A 21,036-nucleotide genomic window follows, 5' to 3' on the forward strand; every position below is an offset into this window, starting at 1 on the left:
AATGCCATTAACTGATGTAAATATACTCAGAACCAATCGATGGACTAAATGGCAGTAATGTATCTTCCTGAATAGCTGACCTAGGCTATCCAATAATAATCCTAATTACGGACTAACTGAAATACATCCAATCACAGCAGAACACGGGCGGAGTGTATAGCCTAGTGGTTAACGCCGGCGTCTCCCAGTCATGAGATCCCCGGTTCGATTCCCCGCCGACAGCAATGTGTGTCGTCTGGCAAGGGTGTTGTTCAATAACAACTTTCCGACATGGACGTTAAATGGATGTGTGCCGAGAGATTGGCTTCGGTCAGCTTGCGAGTCAACAAGCCTCCATGGCTTCTTTCGCGAGTTCCTGCTTGCGGGAAGATCACATATACATACATACAACACTGATCTCTACTAAAGTACACACATTGTCACGCAATTCAGAGCGCTACTAAATAACGTAAAATGATATGAATCGGTCAATAACGTTACTCCTAAATAACTGGGGGTAATCTCCCTCAGTGCAATATCGCAGTTTACTAACAAGTTATACAACCCACAAATGTATTCAATAATATTCTGAGCGCTTAAAATATCTACACGGTGCCTTGTTATTAAAAAACCTATCAACTTGGATAATAGTAAACTATGTTATAACGTACCGTACGTAGACGTCTTGAGAGATTTTGTCAACGAATCCACGTATCATCAGTTCCTTGTATACTAGCCTGAACAATGGCTTTACGCGCGAGATAATATTCAACTTTAAAGAACATCGCCCCAGAGTTACGGTCACCAGACTTCCGGAGACCGAGAGACCAGGTGCACGATTATTTACGTCTTAGTAAACAACTTAACGGGGATTTCCCGACAAAGAATTATAACATAACTCAAACAGAGTTAATACAGCTTAAAGAATAGCTATCAATGTTAAAATACCACCCAAGTTTGGTTACATATATATATAACGAATTAATGTTTAATATATCTACCAGGTTACCAAACAACTTCAGAAATACATCTCCGATTACCTGATGTATATCTTCCTGCAACCGTCAACAGTAAGGGTAGAATTTGGCTCACTTCTGTAAAACGACCTAGGTCCGTCGATATTGACCCCCCCCCCCTCCCCTCCAGGATGTTGTACTTCCGCACTTAGTTGGTCGCTTTGTGTTTTAAAATAACTGTTTTGCCGGCTGATTAATCAAATTGTAGAAGAACCTTGGAAAACAACATTGATGATACCAACTATTGTGAGATTCACATTAATTTACCCATTTATTGCACTAGAAACAAGACAAGTATTGTAAATGTTCAATCTGTGATGTATTTTATAATGAAATTGCAGCTAGTTTCATAATTTTTGAAGCCCATTACAGTGATTAGGACAATGTTGTTCATATGTGCTTTATTGTGCTATATTTAATATATTTAATATATATAGCTCCATACTTTTGATTCAAACACCAAGGTGCCATTACAATTAAGGAGAAATACAAGAATATATGGAAACGTGACTACATATTTGGTTTTTTTTTTTGGGAGTAGATAAATGAATAAAACTGGAAATGAGCAAAGAAAAGTTCAAAGTGCTGGAAAGCGATTCCAACTTGGACCTCTGGGTTGCAAGCCCAAAGCTCTACCAACAGAGCTATTCAGTGGGAGATAAGGTATTGATCCCCGATGTAACTAATTCTTTGATGGGATGAAGGGGGTGGGGTCATTGTACCTTGCATGCTGTGTAGCTACAAGTAATGCTCCAGATTCATTCGCTACAAGCCAGTGAGCAGCAAGAAGGTGATTTCAAAATAAATTAAGTAAATGAGTAATAGAAAACTGACTGGGAAATGTTAGACAATACAAAATAGCAAATGAATCTTTGGCTAGAAAGTAGTTTGAAGCAATGAGGTGTGGGTTAAAGGCTCGGAGGTTTGGTTTTGTACACATTCTCATGTAGATAAGTTAGGAGTGCTATGCATTAGGCACTTGGGCTGCTGAGGAGGTTTGACGAAATTGCCAGGCAGAACAGATGTGGGAAATATATTGGGATTTGAAATACTACCACTGCTTCCTTCCGACCAAAAATATACTGACCTAGGTTCAGTGCTTGAAATGTGATAATGCACAGTAGTATAACTGAAGAATACAGTAAAATCTCATACATACCATGCCCCCTCCAAACACCCCTGCCCACCCCACCCCTTACATTGTTATTCAATTTCTATAGCAAAAAGGCCTCGCAACAACAATGCATTCTTTGAAAACTTCCATACGAGACATTTATCCAATTAAGGCAGGCAGGGTTCAGATCATTTTGATGCACCGGAATTTGGTCAATAACTTTCAGTTTTATTACAAATTAGGGATGTACTACTCAGACAGTTGCTAAACTTTACAATGGATGAATAACTACGTCGAGAAAAAAATATATAAAAGGAGAAAAGGGAATGCTGTCTAGTAATACTCGAGGAAGTTGCAAGATCTAGCAATTGCATACTTAATGTGGGCAGCTCAGAACCCTACTGCGTAGCGTGGTATGAAACATGTGTCTTCTCAGCACCAATTAATACTCCATATACATTCCAAGTACTAACAACGCAGGGTGATTCGTCACGCACGTACTGAATTTTGTGTACATGCTACGTCGATGTTGCATTAGTTTAAGCTGAACTTAAGCAAAAATGTGTATCGCAGGCAAGTATCATCATCTATAGTATAACTGGCTCATTAGTTACGCATTAGCAGTACTTTTGTAACGTCTGATAGTAATACTACTGTAGAAAAGGTGGTCATATATAACACAGCTAACACTTTAGAGTATCTATGCTAGGCCTTATTCTGTTATATGTACTAGCACAATACCTACTAGCCGTGGGAAAGTCTGTGGCAAAATTCCAACTGCAAAATGTACTGACACTATGTACAGTATGTACCAGTTCCACTACTGTGATTCACGCTTAGAAGTCGTATTGATAAGTATAACCAAAAACCTTTCCAAATTAGGCAAATTAGCGAGGTGAAGGAAAATCAGCCGAGATCACAATACACATTTATTGAAGATTCTTACTCATGCAAGGCATAGTATTAGCATGACATAGTTTTGTCTTATCTGTTTAGTTAGGCTAGGCCTAGGTACTAGCACTTTCGTGTTAATTTTGGAGTAGGAGGGAGTGTGGGGTTTCCATCTCCGTTCTCATCCAAACACTGATTATTAAACGTAGATATCAGAGCAACCCTACATGTAAAGGTGGTTATGGACTAATTTTAGATATAGTAAACTTGCCTCGCCAAAGTACCATTTCAAGTTAAAAAAAAAAAAAGTTCTGGAGGATCTGAAACACCCTACAAGCACAACTTGGGAATGAAGAGACATACTTCTAATACAACTAATCGATGAAATCAAGTTAGGCCTATTGTGTAAAATTCTTTTAATAACTGATGGTCAAGTTTGGTGTAGGCCTACAGTAACTTTGTAGTAAATAATGCTTAAACTTACAGTGTTAACGGTTGATGCTTACTATTTTGCACTGCTAGAATGGACTGCAGATTATTATGCTCACAGTCTTCCAGGAACGTTATTTACCAACGGTAAGATGACATTCTCAAGAATTTTTTAAGCAAACGCACTAATTTGGTTGCTACAGAGTTAAATGTAATTTGTGATGAAATATTCAAAAACATTTCCTTTTCTACATTACCCAATTTACACACTAAACATTAAAGCAGCATTTTGCATTGGGTCGGTTTTTTCCATCTTTTTAACATGTGCATCGATTTTTTTTACATGTATCAATCATAAAACAGCAAACTAAGATACCATCCAAGTTTCACCCTGCCAAGAGCGTTAATTAGCGAGTAATTAACGATTTATGTCGATAACGATTAAAAGTGTCCCGACAAAGTTTTCATATCTCTAAATCCACTAGTTTGAATCCCACCAATCAGTGAATAGTATGTTTATTCATGAGCATTTTGCGTTTGGTCGCCGTTTTCTACTTTTTTGACAAGTCCATCGACTTTTTTACATACATCAAATCACAAAACAGCAAATTTAGATATTAGCCAAGTTTATCCCTGCCAAAAACGTAAATTGGCGAGTATTCCACTTACAAAATTAATCGTATTCAGTTCCCAAACCCACTAGTTTGAATTCAACCAATCAGAGATGCAGGTTTAGTTATGAGCCGTTGCTAAAAATAGATTCAAGACATTGCGTTGGTACAACCAGGGAGTTGTTATGCAACTCTTTGGTACAACTGCCATATAGACTGTACACAAATCAAGCGTCGTGTTATATTACGTATCTGTCAATGACGTTCGTAGTGTTTAAATATTCATATTATGGGCGAGGTTTATTGGGTTCCCAACGGAAAATATCTTGGAGAACAAAAAAGTTGAAAGTTGCAATTTTTTCTACTTTTATGCCACCATTTGAAGTAAAATATAAATAGATAAGCTAGTAATGTATGTCGTTATGGCATAGTGGAATCAGTGAGGTTGAAAAAAATCATAGTCGAGGACGCAAAATGCTGCTTTAATTGTATCATTGGCTATGTCATTGTTATAACCTGTTACCCGTTTCATCAACTCTCTTGCTGCAGGTCTGTGTCCTGTGTATGTTAAGCAAATGAAACAAACTAGAACGAGATTTCTTGCTGGTGCAGGCATGTGTATACTGTCGTTTATATAACAAATGTGAAACATCTGTATCACACACCGTAGTTGTCATGTGTTTATCTTTAATTATTTTAGAAAGGTTTCTCTATTCCCAAGGCCAAGTATTGTCTACCATATATGTATCTACATTCAGTAAATGGACAGTATTGTTTACCATATATATGTATATAAATAAATGATCAGTAATGTATACCATAAATCTACATACATGGATAGTATTGTCTACAACATATGTATCTACATGGACAGTATTGTCTACCATATGTATCTACATACATGGACAGTATTGCCTATACTATATATATGTATCTACATACATGGAGAGAAATGTCTACCATTTATTATCATCAATGGCATGTCGTTTATGAATAATTATCATCAGATTCATGAGTAATTTCATATCATTTAAAGGTTTTTTTTCTACTGTGGCTTTTAGGTAAGAGGTTATATAACATCATGTCCAGGCATCTACGGTTTGTTGCAAGGAATGTGTTTGTGAAGAATGGTGATGTGGATGGATCCTTCACACAGGTCACTCAACAAGTAAGGCTTTATCTTGGTTTAAAATAGTTGGTTTTGTGTTACTATAGATTACAATACTTTTCTATGCACTAGCATTCAACCCATTACGGTTGGCCAGTTAGACCCGACGAATGTAATATGACCTGGAACCCTCACTCCACAGTAGGAAAACATACCAATCATGGGGGTCATGTGACATGCTCCACTTGTGCTGCTAACATATTATTTAACTCTATTTCAGGTTCATGAGGTAAGCGTTTCGTAGACACAGAATGCTACTATAACGAGCATTTACGGTACATTTGGTAAAACTCGGTTTGGGTGATAACCTTGTTGTAATTTACATTACATCCCTTTAAAATCATGATCTGCATAGGCCATGGCTACTATTAGAACTATTAGAGTCGTATCGATTGCTTACGGTGGTCATTCCTATCATATCATACGCGGCTGCTTACGTGCAGAAACGGCAAGGCTTCTTGTGTTGCTAAGGAGCAACGAATCCTGCCGTCTGCTATTCGTTTCTATGCACATTCGTTCCTATTGGTATAGTCATGGTAAGCTGCGTGGGTTCCAGCAGCAGATCAACTTTTTGAAAGAAAATATTCAAAGTGACAACTTTGAATTGGAAATTGTGGTAAGCAGTGGGAAAATGTACTACTAGCTAGATTCCATTGTTCGAGTTCCGTTGTTTTCTGTTCATTCATAAATAATGTCTAGTTGTGCAAGGAACGTACTTTCTTTTGTCACAGGAATATGTACATCTGTGGAACAGAGTTTGGGTAGACAATTTCACGTGGGACATTGCCGTACATTCCCCTCTGCTTATAGAAAAATTGGGAGAATCTGACAAGTTTTATTCATATCCATAGGAGAGTTTTTTTTCTTTTCTTGTAACGTTAGGTTAGTTGTAAGTTTGAGTAATTTTACATATATATCTCTTCAAAACTTGTTCTTGTTAGATCAAGTTCTGAAGTTATGCCAATAGCTGTTGGGTCAAAGTTCATTGTCGGGTTTCATAAAATGGGTTTGTTGATATGCGGGGCTTACATGTGGAAGTCGTTTGCTTTTGGAGAGTGCATTTTCTGCATGGTTATACACCGAATCTAATAGATAAAGGGTTGACGTTCTGCATCAGGAAAGTTGGGTCATCCTTATGAATGGATTAACCATCATATATTTAAGTTGATTTACTGCAATACATCTAGATCACAATGAGAGGAGATCAATTGAATATGCGACCATAGCATGAATGAGTTCTTCCTATGTTTACTGTGTGAGTGTGTGTTACTATTTGCACGTGTAAGGGTGACAAGGCTTATTTTGAAGGCATACTGTGTGACTTGACGTTGACATTGGCTATGTCCTGCTGCATGAAGTTTAATTCATTTTTGAGGTTTCTTCCTAGCCTAGCGTGAATATAGGCAAGTATTCTGTGCAGTTGGATAGGCCTAACATTGGTGTAAAGGAGCAGGCTTACGGGACCTCTGTATTTTCCTATAGAGCCTATTAGTTAGAAGGTGATGTCATTCGGTCTAGCCACAATCGCTGCAGGACAGAGTCTAGTTATTTTGTTCTTTATGTGATTGTTTCAGGTGTTACAGCTGTTATTTACAGTATTTAAACTAATGCTTACATCAAGCACGCCGAACATATATCAGTTGAGTGCACACAACAGTTTGCTTTTGTAAGTGACCTGTGTTTGTTAGGTCACGTGGACAATTATTAGTCATTACAATGCGACTTGACTTTAATATGGCAGAGAATCAAGGGTCCATTTTGCAGCGTCAGTGACTATTGACACAAGTTAGGGTTTCAGACCCGAGTTTCTAGCAATGATTTTTATGTTAAGTCTCTTTGTTTGGTTCCCATCCTGATATTTGCTTTGTTCAGAAAAATGGTGAGGAATGCTGGAACTGTGTTTTGTCTACAGAAGCAGTTGAGAATATATATTTACCGCGACCTCTACAAAACAACGACTTTATGAAGCCGTGTTTGTTTGTTAAGTGTTAAATTGGACATTGTGGGTGGTCATACTGTACAGTAACTTGCAAGTAATCTACCTTCGTGGGTGTTAATTTTGGTTTATAAGAATAATTGCAAATTCTTGATAATTTGTTATATTTTGATGAAAGATGACGATTTTGTTTGCTTTCTTAAAAGCTCTCTGTCGAGGGACAACATCATCGATGACGTCAAGAGAGAAAGGTACTTTGAGAAACCATTCCAGAGGAGGAGAAGATTGGAATACGAAGAAATGAGATCTGTATATAACAAGGAGATGGCCAGAAGGATTCAGTTCTTGATGAGGAAAAACAGAGAGGAACCTTGGCCTTTGTGATCATCAGAACCAGGTTGGTGAAGTTTTGTCCCATTTATAAACATGTCTGCATCATTCATGATCAATATTAATAAAACTATAATAGAGTACCACAGAGTTATACTTATCCTTGACTAATACTAGCGTCCATGAAATGGGATAATTTTTAATCCTTACATAAAATACGGGCACTAAATTATTGGTGTTGTACAATTGTTGTACAAGACTTCATTTAACATAAGCCAGATAAATACGGTTGGTCTGTTTGAGACTATTGACTGTTTGTGACCTTTGCAAGTTGATAGTTGTCGATCGCAATGACCTTTTAACTGACCCTAATACATTGAATAATTGATGAGTGCAAATGGCCATTTTCTGTTTAACACCGGCGATTGTTTAGGTCACTCGTAAAATTGTCTTCATGTGATTGGTTGCATTCGTGAATCAGATAAGATTTAGTTGTGAATCTCCAAACACTGCTGACTGCCAGTCAGGAAAATGCTACATATTTTGTTTCAACAACTGAATTGGAATTAAAACCAACAAAATATTTATCACTAATCTCTATAAAAGTTTAGATATGATCCAGACTTAATTTATGTTGAATTTTCATACATTTCAAATTGTTAGTCTGGTATAAACTTCAGCTTTCAATCTCACAGTTAGAACTGTTCCAATTTAATTTTTCTTCTTTGTGCATATATCCTTTGCAGATATATTATTTTCTTCAAATCTTCAGAGAGAGCAACTGCTGGTTCGATGCTTGCATAGGTCTCCGTGTCAGTCTCAAAGAAAAGTTTCCACTGCTGATGCAGAAAAGGTTGTTATTTGTAACAACAGGATGGTATGAAATGGAATATTATAAAATACAATTGGAACAAATAATACCAGTATTTCTGACATCAAAGCACTGGATTGATGTACAGTAAGCTGGAGAACCAGACTTACATAAGCACATTGAATAGAAATGTTATCAGTTTTGTGTAACTGGTTCATCTTAAGAGATCAATTACCATTTTATGATTGAATAGGTTATGATGAAGAGACTGCATAAGTATGTATTGGAAGGGCTTGATCCTCTCATGTCACAAGTTAACTTCATTACCCTTGGTTAAAGAAAACATACCAATATATATATATTTTTTCTTCTATTTTTGCTAGGTAAGGGTGTGAGCATGCGGAGTAAGATTGTTTTGTCCTCTTTTATTACGTTTATAATTCTATATGAGGAATACTGTTTGGTTAAGTATTAAACGGTGGAGCAGCGGAAGGTGGTCAGGATGGAAGTATGGGTAGCCGGACGGGATGTTGGGAAAGAATAGACTATTTTAGGTACCGATAGCTTTATTCTCTGATGAAATAGTATTGAAAGAGATACCCACTCCAGGGTCAAATCAGTTCTTTTTCCTGTTATCTGATTATATTTCTTATCATATTACAACCATGCTTCAATCATGTTGTAACCATGCCTTAACCATGCCTAGACCATATGCCAATTATATCCAGGGTATGTAGGTACAGTCATTGATCATTTTCACATGTGCTATCAATTTTATTCTCACTCTCAAAGGTGTAATTTGTGCCTGCTGCAAATGCAACCACATAATAATAGGCTGGTTGAAGCATGGAGGTAAAAGAGACCTCCATGGTCGAAAAAATATACCTTCCATGAGCATGGTGCAACATGCTGATAATATATTTCACTCTGTTGGAATAATCCGTCTCATTTTTGTATTCTTTCATTAGTCTTTCCTGACTTGAGTGGAATCAGTGAAACATATCACTGCATTCATCTCTGACATGTCGAAATTATTATTATTTTTTTTTATAAACAATATAACAGAGACACAGGCTTGTAGTGAACACAACAATGGTCATTGTAGTTTTGGAAACCAGTGACTGTATTCAATACTTCTTCACAGCAGGTTGGTCCTTCTCACGTACACATATGTATCAGTGGACAATACCAGAATTAAAACATTAATAGAAGATTAACTTTTATTGAAGTGAAATTATTTTGTCATCATTGTATGCGCTGATTAGAAAAATTATGATTATCAGGATTTACTTATTATTTTTTATTATTAGTATTCCTATGCAAATGTACCTATTGTTACACTACACTAAGTTTCACACCCGTCAACTCTCCCGGTTTTACCGGGAGCTCCTGGTGTTTTACCCGAATCTGCCGGTCTCCCGGTTTCATATTCTATTCTTCCGGTTTTTAAATGTTTCATCACTTGCGACATTTCTGAAAATAGCCAACAGTTAGTCCTATGCTTATTCGCGTAATAAGTGTAATCTAAAAATAGATTTGACTGTTTACAAATACGTTACGACTGACACAGTGCTGTGCGGGACGCGATTTGTTCCCCAAACTGAACTGACGCTGAAATTATTCCCTCAATTTTGATTGGCTCTCAGCGAGCACGTGATGTACTTAAGTATTCAACATGGATCCCTCCATACTCTGTCGATATCAGTATGATGAACACGAAAAAATCAAGATATTCACATTAGCAACTTTCCAGAACTTTTGGTAGGTTTATATGAACGAAAGTAAATAGTGTTCTTAACACATTACATTCGGAGTTGTGATACTTTTAGTTTTATAATCATAAATTCAAAATGTATTCAGTCAATGAATCATGATAGGCCTAGTCGAATATGCATTGGCCATGAAGACGGCGAGCGAGCGTACGTGTGTGCCAGCCAGTGTACAAAAAAAAGGATTCATAGAAACACGCGGACTACCATTCCTGTTTTGATCAGCCAATCAGAATCGAGGAAATAATTTCAGTGTCAGTTCAGTTTCGGGAAAACAAATCGCGTGCGGGACTCTCAACTACGGAAGCGTGGAAGGGACATTGCATTGACAAGTTACCAACTTGACAAAACAACAATTTTCTGCAAATTGACGAGATGGTAACGTGACAAAATTCAGAAAATCGACGTTTTGAGGAGATAATGGATGTCGTCAATGCATCAATTTTCTGCAAATTGACGAGTTGCACACTTACTACCATCTCGACAAGTTGACAAAATTCAGAAAATTGACGTTTTGACGAGATAACGTATCTCGTTTTCTGAATTTTGTAATCTTGTCTAGATGATATACGTAGTAAGTGTGCAACTCGTCAATTTGCAGAAAACTGATGCATTGACGAGATCCGTTATCTCGTCAAAACGTCAATTTTCTGAATTTTGTCATTTTGTCGAGATGGTTGTAAGTGTGCAACTCGTCAATTTGCAGAAAACTGATGCATTGACGAGATCCGATATCTCGTCAAAACGTCAATTTTCTGAATTTTGTCAACTTATCGAGATGGTAGTAAGTGTACAACTCGTCAATTTGCAGAAAATTGCTGCATTGACGAGATCCGTTATCTCGTCAAAACGTCAATTTTCTGCAAATTTGTCAATTTGTCGAGATGGTAGTAAGTGTGCAACTCGTCAATTTGCAGAACATTGATGCGTTGACGAGATCCGTTATCTAGTCAAAACGTCAATTTCCGAATTTTGTCACGTTACCATCTCGTCAACTCGTCAATTTGCAGATAATTGTCGTTTTGTCAAGTTGGTTACTCGTCAATGCAATGTCCCTTCTACGCTTCCGTACTCAACCAATGGCGGGTTGCTTTGTAAGTTCTCGGACTTAGCGCAAGGTTGTTATTGTACGTTGGCCTTGGTCGAGTCCTGAATAGTAATGTTCGCATGTAGGCTATTTGTATACGACCGATCAAGGAAAGTATCATCATAACTGCCGACGTCTCGTGAAGGATTTGTTTTTGTGGATTTCTAACTTGGATTATGGAAGAAAAACTTAACTTGATATAATGGATTACTCACGTGGAACACACTAATCTTCCGTGATCAGCGCCAATACAATTGGAGACCATTTTTGTGTCGCGGTCGGACAGCCTTTCCTAATGTTACAGCTCCGTACTGGAGTTGTGTGTAGGCCCAACTACAGTAGTCAGCACTAAGCCTGGCTACGCATGACATTCGGTCCCAGTTTTAGGCTTGCTGTAGCGAGACTGAGAGTCAAATTGTTATCAACCTGATCTAGAGTAGACCGAGGTAGATCTTGGATGGTAAAAAAAAGTGACCGCCCAGGATAATGGCAGAGGATCAGAAACGACCAACCGAACAACCTAACACTGATGAGGAAGATGATCAAGTTCCCATTCATCCCAGCACTAGCAGCAGTGGTGGTGGCAATTTGAATTGCAACGTCAGGAACAAGGCTACACCATCATCAGGCTCAGCTAAGTATAAAGATTTATATAAAATCGCTTGGGCTAGTTCATATCCTATACGGACTGTATCGAATGACCCGCACAAGTTCCATTGTAATCCTTGTGGTAGAAATGTGTCATGTACACGGTCACCAAGGACTAGCTGATATGAAATTCATTGTGACAGAGCCAGTCATAAAACAAATGTGGATTCTTTGAAGAAAAAGAAAACTCCTTTTTTTCAAGTGAGGAATATGTCACATGACAAAAACGTGTTGATGGGTGAAGTACTAGTGACTAACTTACTTGTTCAACGTATAATTTACCTCTAGCAACTGCAGACCATCTTGGCCCATTGTTTAAAGAGGCTTTTCAGACAGCAAACTTGTAAATATTATGCTTGCGCCAAGACCAAAACAACTGCAATCCCCAATGAGGTGCTTGCGCCAGAATGTGATGAGTGTATTGTTCGGCAATGCAAAGTGAACGCATATATGTTGGGACAGATGGATCTAATGACACTGGAGTTAGGAAAATGAATTCAGTTTGTATAGGAATTTTTGATGTGAATCGATCCAAGACTGTCACTAACCACTTTTTGACATGTGTTTAACAGCAGGAGAGCGCTAGAACAGTGCTAAAGCTAGCACCATGTTCAGTGTTAATATTGAGGACCACTTTGCCCAAAATATGATGCCGTGGAATAACTGGGTCGCTCTTAGCGTTGACAAATACTAATGCTATGATTGGCAAGAATAATTCTATTGCTTCTCGCTCCACGAACAAAAATCCACAAATATTTGTTAGTGGGTGCCAATGTCATCTTGCCCACATCGCTGCTAGTCATGCCAACGATTATTTCAGTGATACTTTGGGGCTAAATGTAGAAAACGTTTGCATAGACGGTTACTACTGGTTTGTAAAAGCTCAAGTTTTGCGACCAGTAGTACCAATCCATTTTGAAACACCTGTCAGTGAGATGGCTATCCCTGGGATGTTGTGTGTGAAGAATTCTGAAGAAGTACCCCTAAAGTCATATTTCTTAAATAGGCATTGGAAGACTCGCCCCAAACCGTGTGCGGCCATCTGAAAAGTTAACTTTCTGTTGCTTGCAAGTGACGTTTTGTTTGTGTCGCTACAAAATGCAGACATAAATGAAACGTGATACCTTAATTGTTATCTTTAGCTGGACCTGAGATGTCCATCGCCGTATCGTTTGTATACTGTGCTGTAGGTATTGACCGCAGCTGTATGTACTGACTGTACACTAGTACGGTAGCAAGCTTTGTTTGTATTTTCTGGTATCGAGGGTAGTGTTTAACACTTCTGTTACACCTCATTCGAAACTAGGTCAAATTACCGGCATTAGACGTTTCTTTTTAGGCGAGTCTTTAAACCTTTTATGTGAACATTTTGCTGATGCAAGATTGCAGAGACTGCATGACTGGTTTTCAAACCTCATGTTAGAACCTGCTCTGCTGCTCCATGCAGCAATGCCCCTGCTTACAAGTTTCAATCTGCAGCTACAGAGGGATGTACCCACAATCAACATCCTCAAAAATTCAATGGAGAGTCTAGGGCGCAAATTGGCGAACCGTATTGTCCAGCCACAAATCATGAAAAATGTGCAATCGGTCACTGAACTAGACCTAGATGATGAAACAATCTCCAGAAACACAAAGGCCATATTCCTAGGTGGCACAACCAAGTTCACTTTAACCAGACTACTTAATGAGGGGGATAAAAGTAACGTTGAATCATGGGGGTTTTTACCCCTATGGTTGAATATACAAAGTTCAGAGCTTCTTTCAAATACTCTCTCAAGTATATTCAGTCGAAGTTCCCACTAGATTTCCAAGTGATTAATAACGCAGTTTGGGTAGATGTAGAACGCCGCACGGATATCATCTGGGCCACATTGACAATGTTCTGCAAAACTGTTTATCAACAACAATAGTACACGATATGAACGTTGTATTCGGTGATCTTTATGATGAGTACTGTGATTATGAAACTCTCAGTGATGAGGACGTCGGTGAAGCTACCTGGGAGGAAGATAAGGTTATTGATTGTGCGGTTTGAAGATGGCCCTGATACAGTGCATTGCAGATGTGGTGGTATCTCGCACAAATGAACACGTCTGGAACCTTAGTGAAAAGATTCAAAAACCTTGCAAAGATGGCCAACATTGTTTTAGTAATTCCCTCACAGTAACGCTGAACAGGAAAGGCCATGTAGTGCAGTTCGCAAGAACAAGACAGACAGTCGGTCAAGTGTCAAGCTTGATGGGAATCTATTTAGCATATTAACTATGAAGTCACAGTACACAGCATACACTGTTCTTTGTTTCAAATAGAAGCTTACTAAAGAAACCCTGGAGAAAGCGAAGCAAACTGCTGTAAACTACAACAAGAAACACTGATTGGATGATTATCTCACTGTATTGCGTAAGTTACTATACTTATTTATATCTTTTCAGTTGAAAATTACCAACCTCCCTATTTTCCCCTTTTTCTCTCTATTTATTGGCCCTGAAAAATGTTATTCTCCCTATTTTGCGGTCAAACAGGTTGACAGGTCTGGAGTTTACATCTTATGTTCAAAACCTGCATGGTTAGCAGTGAGCAGAAACTAGTTCCTTTTTGGAAGAATAATAAGAAATTTGTATAGCGCCCTTATCCAGAACGGGTTATTAGCTCAAGACGCTGTTCAATGTAAAACGAGCACAAAATAGATCTTCCGATCAAAAGCAAAGTTTGCAGAGATGAGACTTGTTGTCCTTTGCTAGCTTAGCCCACCACATAGAGGAAAGCCAAAGAAAGAATATCCCGGATGAAGAGATCACAGAGGCTGTGATACGTGCCATCCAGCCTGGCATCAGCCTGCGTGGCTATTTAGAAAGTCTTCGTGGCCAGACAATGGCGTCACTGCGGAAAATCCTACGGTCCTACTACCGAGAAGGACAGGCTACTGACCTATACCTCCACCTGTCCAATGGATCCCAAGAACCAAAGAAGACCCCCTTACACTTCCTTTTAAGAATGCTGGAGCTACGCCAGAAGGTAATCTTTGCTTCGCAGGAGGCAGACTCAGGGTTAAGCTATGAACCTCGTCTGGTCCAGAATATGATGCTCCAAATGCTGCTGACAGGACTTCATAATGACTTTATTAGAGCAGAAGTCACTCCACTGTTGAAGAAGTCCTCTGTGTCTGATGAGAAGCTCTTTGAGAGCTTCAACGCCGCTTCCAGTGAGGATGACGGGCGACAGAAGAAACACCAAGCGCTGGGAAAGTTATAAAAGTGAATGCAGCACAAGTGACCAAGGAAGTGGAGAAGCCAGTGAAGGCGGAAACATCAGTCCAAACACCTGCCCCGTCGGAGATGGAAGCCTTAATTAAAAGCTGAGATGGCCAGCCTGAAGGAATTGCTCCTCCAGACTGTTCTCAGTGGGAAAGGGAGCAGAGGCTTGAGGCGACCCCGAGGTTGCCAGTCTTGCAGATCAGCAGGACAGGGTGAGTCGTGTAGACACTGCTACAAGTGCGGCCAAATCTTTTTGCCAGAGAATGTTATCAGAGACAGACCTAGGGAAACGGCAGCGGGTTACCATCGGGGGCCAGATGTAACCCCAGAATCAAATCAGCCCCATTTCACTTCAAGCATCAACGGCTCTGATTACAGAGTTTCCCGGACCTAACACCACGACAACAAACGAGACTTGCAAAATTGGTTGGAAGACGCTGTTCGATTCAGTGTAAGCTGAATGGATCTGTTGTAAAGGATTTTGAGACACAGGCGCCCAGGTGTTTATAGTGTCTTTCCAGTGGTTGAAGGAGAAGCACCCGAATGCGGGATACATCAGATAGAGGAATTATTAAACGCATGGGACCTGGACCTGAAAGCAGCTAATGGCACCACTATGCCCTTCCAAGGCTGGGTAACATTGATGTTTAGTCTTTCACTAGCTGATGCTGAAAGGACCCCGAAGATTCAAGTTGCCTTTCTTGTGAGCCAATCGACCACTGATGACATAATCATGGGTTTTAATGTTATTGAAGAAGTCCTAGGCACTAGTCGGACCGACGGATGTATACAACACCCCCTTCCACAACTGTCTTATCTCTTCCCAGGTTAAGTAGTTGCCAAATTAAAGAGGTTGCTAGCCTGATCCTTGCAGACCGGAGTGAACAGCTATGCAGTGTCAGATTGGGAAAGAAGGAAGTCTGCGTGCCCAAGAATGGCATGGTTGAACTGTCAACAACGTGGACATAGGACCAGTCAGCACACCCGAAACTGTCTTGTTTGAAGCTGCTGTTGAGGGCCTACCAGATTTGCTTGATCTTCCATCGGTTGTCATACAACTGCCTGTCATCCCTGTCCAGAGGGTACCCATCAAAGTGTGGGTCATCAACCGCAGTTCATTTACCATTATCTTGAGACCAAAAACCGAGTTAGGTAAGCTCAGTCAGCTTGATATGGTACATCCTCTATCCCAACACCAGTCCCAGGAAGTTTCCTTACTGACAGTAACAAACATTTCAACCACTCCTATCATGCAAGAAGCTAACTCAGAGTTTGAGCCTGCTGTAGATCTGAGCGAGCTAGATCTACGACAAGAGGAAATGACCAGAAGTATGCTTCAACGTCATCCTCTTCTGGCCTTTTCTCGAGAGACGAAGATGACACAGGCTGCATCAAGACCATGAAGATGAAGATCAACTTGACCGATGAGATACCAGTGCAGCAGACCTACAGATCCGTTACCAAGGCCCTGTACAAAGAAATCAAAGATTAGTTAACAGATTTACTGAGAAGGGGCTGGATCCAGAAATCTTCGTCTTCTTACCCCTCCCCGGCAGTATGTGTGAGAGAGAAGGATGGGACCTTACGCCTCTGCATTGATTACAAGGAGCTAGACATGAAGAGTGTGCCTGATCGACAGCCATTACCTTGAGTGGATGATGTGCTAGAGGGTCTTGGCGGTAACAAATGGTTCAGTTCTTTGGACCTCGGGAAAGCCTACCACAAGGGGTCCATGGAAGCGGAGAGTCAACCACTCACAGCCTTTGTTACACCTTTGGGCCTGTTTAAATGGAACCGTATTCCGTTTGGCCTGATGAACGCACCTGCTACTTTCCAGAGGGGAATGGAAACCTGTTTGGATGGACTTCTTGGCGACATTTGTATGGTCTACCTTAATGATGCACTGATTTTCAGCCCATCCTTTGACGAAAATGTGAGCCGCATTAGTCAAGTCCTGAGTCAAATAGAGGCATATGGAACCAAACTGCGCACAAGAAAATGTGAACTATTCAGGGGGCAAGTTCGTTACCTCGGATAATTCTTGGGCTCTTGGGGTACTACAGGCGTTTCATACCTGATTTTCGAGGATTGCCAGACCTCTGTACAATCTCCTGTCATCGCAAGAAACACCCAAAGCCAAAAGCAAGGTCGAGACTCGGAAAAGATTGAGTCAGAAAAAACGGCAGTAACCATCTTCCACCCCAATATGTTGGACTGACCAACACCGAGATGTGCTGATCCAGCGGTTGATAGACTTACCAGTCCCCCGGTAATGGCCTATCCCCGATTTTCACGAAGAGTTTGTGCTTCACAGAGATGCGTCTATGGAAGGTTTTGGGTCTGTGTTATACCAACATCAGGAAGGTAAGTTAAGGGTCATCGCCTATGGTTCACGTACTCTGACTCCCCGGAGAAAAACTACCACCTACACTCTGGGAAACTGGAGTTCCTGGCATTAACGTGGTCCATCTGCGAAAAATTCAGACACTACCTCTATTATGCCAAATCTTTCACGGTTTACAGCGACAACAACCAGGTGGCTTATCTATGACCACTACCAAGTTGAATGCTACAGGATATAGGTGGGTGGCAGAGCTAGCCGACTTTAATTTCAACATCAGATATCGCCCTGGAAAACAGAATATTGATACTGATGCATTATCCAGACTGCCGATGAATCCAGAGGGTTATATGCTACACTGTACCCAGCAAATGGCAAAGGAGAAGGTTGATGCAACAATGGAAGTTATTGTTGCCCAGTCACGGGAAGGGGACGTATGGGTTTCAGCGGTTGTCAATGATGAGGAAGGTCACAAACAGGTCAACAGTTGCCCAAAGCCCACTATCAAACCAGTGTCCAAAGAGGAGATAATCAAGTTGCAAAAAGAGGATCCAGACATTACACCAGTGCTGGCACATCTTAACATGGGAAGACAGCCAACCAGGAAGGAGAGGAAACAGCACATAAGAACAGTGAAAGCTCTCCTTCGATATTGGGAACAATTGCACATTTATGATGGCATTCTTTGGAGAAAACCAAGGCGAAGCGCCAAATAGTTCTCCCAGCTAGTCTCAAACCGGTGGTACTGAGAGAAATGCAATCAGAGATGGTTGCATGTTAGCTAACTTTCCAAATTTATAATTAAAAAGGTGTTCATATTTCCCAGTCCAAGAAATTAATCTCTTTTGGAAACCCAAGAGAAGTATCCAACATTTAGTTAAAACAACCTTTCTGTACACATTAATAACGTCAATAAAAACAAACTCGGCCTAAAGTTCACATTGACATTACGAACATGAGTTAAGACTATTACATCTAAAGACTCATGGGCGCGGCCATCTTAAATACAAGTACTTCACTAAATAAGTTTACTATGACGTAAGAACCCCTGTTAAGGCTACAATGCAATTTGTTCCTGTGACGTACGTAGATTACGATCTTAGGAACCATTGAGATCATTAAGAATGGAGACATAAAATTATGATAAAGGTTGATTAAAGGTTCTGGAAAAGCAGTTATACTAATATTTACGAACTCTTAATTCAGCATTTTACAGAAATATTGAATTGAAAAGCTACAAAGTATGCTGAAAAGTTAAACCTAGGCTATACTACTCAGGCAGTAGCCTACCATTGTAATAGTGTTTACAGTACGAATAGGGCCAACTGTGACTCTGACCTTGATTGAGAGTAACAAAATCTAGTCGATTTATTATGAATCACAGAACCCTTGTTTGCTTAAAGATATAAAAAGAAGAGAAAGTACTATTTAATTACCTCATAGAGCTATAAAAGAAACCACTTCAATGTGCTGCAAAAGCAGACAAAAACGTAGCTAAAAGGTAAATAAAAATTCTTGCAGGTGTTGTGTTAACTAGTTAAAGTAACGTATAGTCTAAGAACAATGGATTTCAAGGCTACCCCACGCCCTGAAGGATCTCCCAATCTGAACGGAAGGGTTTGACCAGTTCATCCGAAATAAGGCAGGCCAGCTATGCCAAAGGGGCATGGCTCTACATTAGTGAATGATGATAAACATCTGCAGCGCATGACATTGCATAACCGAGTCAAGTAGAGAGGTGATAAACACATTGTTACAATTGAATAAACACTGAATGAATTACACAGTTCTTTATTCTAAAAATAGTCTGTACAAGAAAGTAGGCCTGTGTTTTTAATTATTAGTAGTTAATATGTGACTTCACAGAAATGTTTCGGTCGACAGTAATAGCCATGTCTAATTGTGTACCCCTGCATGAGTGAATACGATGTATTCATCGCAGCATTACATCACAGGAAAGGGAAACTTCAATTGATCTGTATAGACCCTAATTTACCTTTTATAATATATCGTCGTTTACTAATTTGAGACGAATAAGTAGTTAAAATTTGTCATACCTAAGATATTTACATTTCACGTCTTATATTACCAGACAAGTAGTCATATTCATTATGCCAGCTTGTCGTATATACAGTATTGTATCCTTCTTTAATTGATGTCACATTCACTTCTTCACCTCTTAACTCTACCTTCAGATATCTCCAATACCTCTCTGATATTGTGTAGTTGTTATTACTATTTCAATGCCTTCCACCATTAAAATAGTGTTCTTTCTTAAACATTCTAAATTACTTGAAAAGTCTTAAACAATTAAGCACTTCCCGCCCACCAACCCCCGCTCGAAACCTCTTTTCTAATATTAACAGGCAATAAGTCATATTTAAAGATTAACCTAGTCATATCACAGACACTTTCTTCAATTGTCATTAATTTACACCCTGCAAGTAACTACCCACACCACCACTACTAGCACCACCCCTACTCTAAGATTGTATATAGTTCACATAACTGTTGCCATCCCCTCTCATAACTTCATCTCGAAACATTCAATACGATCATTAAATAATAATATTACTTAAGTTTGTAGTAAGATTTGAATGATCAACATTTAATAACAAGAAAATTACTACATCAACCTCATAAGACTATACACGTGGCTCATACTTTAGACTAAAAATACATACCGTAGCCTTTAAATAAAGCCAAGCCACTTTGAATTATTGAAATATTATGACAAAATTCTAAAAAAATAGTTATAAATATGGCAATAACGTAAAGTAGCTATGATGTCTTGTACATTTCTACTTCTGGTTATGTCGTTTTGTATCGTGTCTTCTGGAGATAGTATTTCTAGAGACAGATGGAAGCTGCAGAAATCACAGTCATTTAACGTTCGTTTGACCTTCATAATATTTACAATCATGACGCCAATTATTGAAACTTCCTTATTTATGTTGCTGATGACGTCATCAACATTATACGCTCATGTGTCTTGTAGAGACCGAGAGTATTTTCAAGGACAGGAGAACGAAGATTGGGGTTGTCTTTAATAACCTCTGCATGCTGTGTATTCATCTATCGTGGTCCATACTCCTGTAGAAAGTAAAGAAGAAACAATAATACAAATTATGGGATTAACTATTCTGTGATATAAATAAAGACTTGGATTTCATTTTAAAAACTTGTTTTCTTTTCTTGATTATGAGATAAGATCATGAATAATAGAGGAACATGTTTCAATTCATTGAAGAATTCGGTATAGTTGGATTAGCACCCTATGCATTACAATAATGTGTTAACGGTATATATTGTACAAAAACGAGTGGGATGCAAAATGAAGTAAATGTTGGAAGGGACAAAGCTGTTGTTATTTAACTTCTATAAGAATGAATCTTCATTTCTTAAACGATAAATAACATATGTTTTCTACATTGTTGTAAAACGTCATTTGGGTTATTTAACATTCTTAACTCTGGGAAAACTGACTGGTAAATTATAACAATGGAATAGGGCAAAGTGGTTTATGAATAGGACGAGATGCAAACAAGTGACGGTTGAGTTACATGTCGCTGGTTGAACCTTTGTAGTGATAAAGTTGGTATTCCCATTATTTATAATTGTATAGTTATATAGCCACTCGCATAGTTAT

At 39.1% G+C, this 21,036-nt stretch overlaps 1 protein-coding gene, 1 long non-coding RNA gene and 1 pseudogene across 2 annotated transcripts in view; 2 read left to right on the top strand and 1 right to left on the bottom strand.

The window, feature by feature from the left end:
- The window catches only part of LOC139982934 (uncharacterized), a 149,378-nt gene that overhangs the window by 11,879 nt on the left and 116,463 nt on the right, over positions 1 to 21,036 (top strand). The window lies entirely within an intron of this gene.
- On the top strand, positions 5,107 to 9,127 carry LOC139982876 (small ribosomal subunit protein bS21m-like; annotated as a pseudogene).
- LOC139982927 (uncharacterized) overlaps positions 19,156 to 21,036 on the bottom strand; it is a 58,834-nt gene continuing 56,953 nt past the window's right edge. The window contains exon 17 of the mRNA XM_071996132.1: positions 19,156 to 20,480. Within this exon, the coding sequence (XP_071852233.1) occupies positions 20,463 to 20,480 (18 nt within the window). The 3' untranslated portion in view covers positions 19,156 to 20,462. The remainder of the gene's footprint in view (positions 20,481 to 21,036) is intronic.

This window comes from Apostichopus japonicus, chromosome 16, assembly GCF_037975245.1.
Source record: "Apostichopus japonicus isolate 1M-3 chromosome 16, ASM3797524v1, whole genome shotgun sequence".
NCBI lineage: Eukaryota > Metazoa > Echinodermata > Holothuroidea > Aspidochirotida > Stichopodidae > Apostichopus > Apostichopus japonicus.